The 5,342-nt window shown below is 43.8% G+C and overlaps 1 protein-coding gene across 3 annotated transcripts in view; it reads right to left on the reverse strand.

Annotated features, from left to right (window-relative positions):
* Window positions 1–45: 45 nt before the first annotated feature.
* LOC102299729 (testis-expressed protein 10 homolog) overlaps window positions 46–5,342 on the reverse strand; it is a 29,042-nt gene continuing 23,745 nt past the window's right edge. For all 3 annotated transcript variants that reach the window (XM_042226821.1, XM_005937571.2, XM_005937570.2), the window contains exons 11-16: window positions 3,834–4,011; window positions 2,833–3,055; window positions 1,243–1,323; window positions 876–1,060; window positions 586–796; window positions 46–487 (exon numbers count right to left, since the gene is read on the reverse strand). In XM_042226821.1, the coding sequence (XP_042082755.1) occupies window positions 365–487; window positions 586–796; window positions 876–1,060; window positions 1,243–1,323; window positions 2,833–3,055; window positions 3,834–4,011 (1,001 nt within the window). In that variant the 3' untranslated portion in view covers window positions 46–364. The remainder of the gene's footprint in view (window positions 488–585; window positions 797–875; window positions 1,061–1,242; window positions 1,324–2,832; window positions 3,056–3,833; window positions 4,012–5,342) is intronic.

The following is a 5,342-nucleotide window of genomic DNA, read 5'->3' on the forward strand; positions in this document are numbered from 1 at the left end:
AAAAAAATGTGAAAAATAAAAACTAAAACAAAAGAAAGAGTCCTCTGATTTAACTTCATTTTGCCTTTATTCTGCTTACCCACCACTCCTTTTAATACAAAGTCACTTAAGTAGCCACTGGACGACCGTTCAGTATTAACACTCAAAAAAGAGAATACACAGTTACCAGGGCTGTGAATAAAACAGTAAAGAAGAAAGGACAAGAATGTGGAGTACTTTAAAACAAAAAAGTTCTCATTGTCTTCTGTATGAAAGTGTGATCATGTGTACTTGTCACTACTGAGCCCTGCGTGTTGTCATTGTGACTGTAACATGTTTGGGAGGCTAAACTGAGCAATACACCACGTACTGTTGGGCGCATCCGTTAGTATATGTCTCGAAGGCCCAGATTACCACGGTGAGCAGACGAGCCGTGAGCCACGGTGACGCTGTAACAGTAGAGCAGGTCTGTCAGCCACTGCTCCCTGGTTGCACCCCGGGAGAACCTCTGAAACACACGCACAAAGTAATCTGGTGATCAATCTCCATCCGTGTCATTCAAATACCTTCAATTGAATATGCCTGCATCTGTGTGGGCGCGTTTACCGTGAGGTGCTGGAGGATTTCTTGCAGCAGAGTGGTGTTGGCCAGCAGCTGGCTGTGGAGCGACGTGTGCTGCAGCAGCATGGAGAGAATCTGTCCGAGCTGCGGCAGCTCCTCCTCGTTCAGATTGGCAACGCGCAACGACTGCAGGACAACCCGCAGCAGGCGAGGAATGCTGCTCAGCGCTGTCACGCAAGCACCCCAAATTGCTTCCCTGCAAATGTCAAGCAAGGGTGTTAACGCATTCGATCAAAATCAATCAGCACAGATCACTGAAAGAGTTTCAAGCACACCTTTTGTGGTTGGTTTCAGTAGGTGCCTCCTGCTGCAGGGTGAGGAGCAACGACAACAGGCTGAGGCAGCACTGTGACAAGAAGCGCAACACAGGCTCAAGGGGCAGGACTGAGAGATCCAGCAGTCTGGATACAGCTCTCAGCAGCCCGGCCGCCATGCTGTCGGAAACCACCTCTAACTTGGTCTGAGTGAGAGAGAGAGACAGAGAGAGAGAGACAGACAGACAGACACAGACAGACACAGACAGACAGACAGACAGACACACACACACACCAAAAGTATAAATAAAATAAAACTGCCATAAACAAACTTTATGTAAAAAAATCAGTGTGATTTACTGCATGCTTAATAACAACAGTCTCTTACCAGGTAGTTGCAAATGCCAGTTTGTAAGATGTCAAAGCACTGAGACTTTGAGCCCAGAGTTTCCAGACAGTGGCACACTTCCTATAAATCAAACAGTTATTTTGGTTATGACCATATTCATACATGTGTCTCACTGATGCAATGATTTCAAAGTCCGAATGTGTGACTGAGGGATCTGACTGCAGATATGTAAGCACACGAGCTCTAAAACAGACATACACACTCCATCAACAGATTTTCTGCTCTTATTTTATCTTTTTGTTAAAAAAAAACAAAAAAAACACAACTTTTTATTTTGTTGCATTCTTCACAAATACAGGTACAAAAACAAAACAAAAACAGGAAGGAGGAAACTAAGTATGTAACTGGATTACATACATCAGTTTCTCCCAGTTTATTGTAAATTGATCACCATAATATTTGAATAAAAAGTAATTCTCTCAGTTTCTTGAATATTACTCACTATGGCAATCCATTTATTCTCAGCTGGGGGTTCAGATTTAAAGATTTTACAGGTTACTGCTAAAATCCTTAATAAGTATTTATCTTTGACAGGTAAACTGCTCATAATTGTACAAAAAAGAAAAATTACTCTCTCTTCCAAATAACAGTGTGCACTGCCCTTGTTACCTCCTCCCAACGTATTTTTAAAAAAACATTTTAACTCCATGGTGGCCCATAAAAAAAAAAGAAAGCATACAGAAAGAATGCAATATTCCCGATTGTCACTTGACTACCAAAGATGTGACATACAAATTACTTTTAGTTTCAGTTTCACTATTTTCACTTTCCAGATTGTCAGCAAGCGAGTGGTTTCAGGCCTAAACCACCGACATGCCACTAACTTTTTAAAAGTGAAAAATAAGGCTCAGCTTTCCGTCATTAACTTGAAATCCAAATCAAATTTCTCATTAACTTTTATCAAATTTAGGTGCGTGTGTGTGAGCCGGTGGGTGTCTGAACGGTGCACCTGTTGGCATTCTCGCCGTCATTAAAAACAATCCCATCTCATTAGCCGAACTGGAGTTGACACAGTCCGTCCTTAATGCCGCCCCCCCCTTCCTTCCATCCTCACCAAGCGTCCCCCTCCGCTCCCCCTTCCTTCCACTTCCCTGTGATTGACTCAGACAGGGAGATGAGAGAGGTAGGATCTGAGACCTTAATTGAGGAGCTGAATTAGTGATTATAAGCCCCCCACTTGCTCACACACTCACACACTCTTGCCCCAGGGCACAGTTACGTTAACGGTAATTTCTGTGCAGAAATGTCACTCTCCCATCATGCCATGGGCTCTCATTAGCATTTGTGCATATCCACTATGCCCGATAACCACGCATCTCCAACCTGCGCAACGCGATAAACGTTCCCCTCTCAGCCGGAGTGCAACGATAAAGCTTCCACCCTCTGAGCTCAATAGGAGAGACGGAGAGAGACCGGGGGGACCGACAGACCACAGCTGTGTCCAGAATATCAAAACAATGTCTTTTCTACCCCTTCCTTCACCTGCAAGTCTGGGTCTCCTCCAGATTTATTTCTAATGTTAAATTAAGGGTTTAGGTGTGGGATTAAAAAGGTGAACAATCAACACACCTCAACAATGTCCCAGTGGTGTGTGAACTGCTCCAGCGGGGTGGGGTAGACGCTGAGAGGTGAAAGAGCGGCGGGAGCCAGGACACTGTCATCCTCTGCCTCCTGCAGGGAGGCGAGCTGTTCGGACGAGAAGCCTATGAGGGTGGAGAACAGGAAGCTGAAATAGTCCACGTGCTGCAATGCCGCTTCCTGGCTCCCAGCTGTCCAGCTGCTCAGAGGGGACCTGGAGAACATAATCAGTGATCATGTTACACAATCAAAAACCCTGAATTGTGATTTGAATCTCACGCTTTGTAAATTTTGAAAGTTCTCACATTTCAAACACTTTAGGATTATTCAGGATTTGATTTCAGTGTTCTTCTATTTTCAAGAATATTAAGAATAACAGCACACTGAAATATAATTATGAAAACTTCTTCCTTGTCCTGTGGGGGAATATAGATTTGTAACAGTGAGAAATGTGTGTGAATAACAGGGTGTTTCATAAAGCCCGGGAGACACATGCAGACCATCTTCTCAATACTCCATGACGATCCTGCATTCCAGCCTCAAAAAGAGCTCTTTGTACAACACTCGAGACACACACACACACCCGTACACACACTCCATCCCATATGAACTCAGTACTCCCACCACTCAAAATTTGTATAACACTGCCCCACTGACATAAGAATAAGGTCAAACATGGCAGCACACACATATCATCACAGAGAAAGGTTAACTGGGGATGATAATAGAACAAAACATAATAAAAAAAAAAAAAAAGTGGTTTAATTGTCACAAGGAAGTTGAATATCAAAAATACAGAATATTCATCTCAGTTTATGTCAACAAGCAGGTAATAGATCATAAAAGCTGTCACTGATTTGTCTGTGAAAGAACAACACTGCCATCTGATGGTGATCAGGCAGAGCGTCGTTTGTGTGCCTGTGTGCCAGCAACCATCTGCTGTCAAACACAACTGTGTTCATGTGCTTTCCAAAGCGGGTCTGAAAGCTCACCTAAGATGTATGATACGAATCAGAGAGGCGGCGAGGCCGGCAGAGATTCGTCCAGCAGTGCAGCAGCTGCTCAGATTGGCCAGAAGAGGCTGGGACATCTTGGGGAGGAAGTAGAGCAGCTGCACCATTCGCTGCTGGGACTCTGATGGTAAGAGCACCACGACCCCATCCTGTGGATCTTCACAGACAAACAGAGATGCACAAGTCACGTGTAATTATGGAGAGACAGCAATGCTGTGCACCCTGTGGGGATTTAACGAGGAGCTCTATCTGGAAAATTAGGACCAATACTTGGAAAACCAGACTATGTTGGGACCAGTAAAAGAGAAAGACGAAAGACATAACTACTACAGTATTGGCTCAGATAATGCGTCTGTGTGTGTGGTGTTCTGCCCGTCTCTGACGCACATGCTGATGTCAGAAGCTCTCAGACAAAAGGAGTCTTGTGATGGTGAATTGCTGGCTCTGCGGCAGTTTCTATCAGAAACACCCCCCCTCCTCCTCTTCCCAACCCCCTCTGTTACACACCAGCTATCTAACTATCTGACCATTCTCTGAGCTGTTCTTATGGACAGCAATGTACAAAGTTGCCTGGGGTGGCTAACACAGCGTTGTAGTGCCTCCTATGGGAATTACTCTAGTTAGAGAGTCAGATTTTTGGAGGTCTGTATACCTTTGCTAGACCTATGCATGCAACATATGAATATAAGGAAAATGACAGGGAAAAAAAGCTTCTACACTTCTTCTTTTAGGTTATTTTGTGATTCCAACCTCTGATTGCAAATTAATGCATTTCTACACCTACAGTATTTTTCCCTGGTCGTGATGTGTCTGTAACCTCGGAGTGTTCTTCCCTCAGTTTGGTCTTTTACACACACAAAAGTTCAAGTGAACTAAAGTCGATCAACAGCTGCAAGAATTTGTATTTTATAGAACAGGGTTAAACTGTAAAAATAAAAACTCCTTCGAGGATGCCAATGTTCACATTTTGGATAAAGACAGATGGTTTGAAAGAGGAGTGAAAGAAGCCATCTATGTCCACTGTGAACGACCATCCTTGAACAGAGGTGGTGGCTTGCGACATGAACCGCTGCCACCTACAATCCAGTTCTGAGGCACCTTAACGCCCACTCACATCTTGCATCAATTGATCTCAATAAGTCACATGATTGTTTCACCCGAAACCTGTGCTGATAATGACCCCACCACACCCTTTTCCACACCTTGGCTCATGTGATGAGACACATGCTCAACAGTGGGCCAACAGCCTTCTTAAGGGACAACTCCCACTAGGGCTTAAATACCTCTCCACCATGTGGTCTGAGGAACGAAGAGAAAAAAAAACAAAACAAAAAAAACACACACGGAGAAACTAACAACAGGTCAGTAATAGAGATGGCACGATACCACTTTTTTATGTCCGATACCGATACCGATATCATAAATTTGGATATCTGCCGATACCGATATGAATCCGATATAGTGTTTTTTAATCAACAAAACTGTTTT

Source organism: Haplochromis burtoni, unplaced genomic scaffold (genome assembly GCF_018398535.1).
Source record: "Haplochromis burtoni strain Fernald_Lab_line unplaced genomic scaffold, NCSU_Asbu1 Contig_230, whole genome shotgun sequence".
NCBI classification, from domain to species: Eukaryota; Metazoa; Chordata; class Actinopteri; order Cichliformes; family Cichlidae; genus Haplochromis; species Haplochromis burtoni.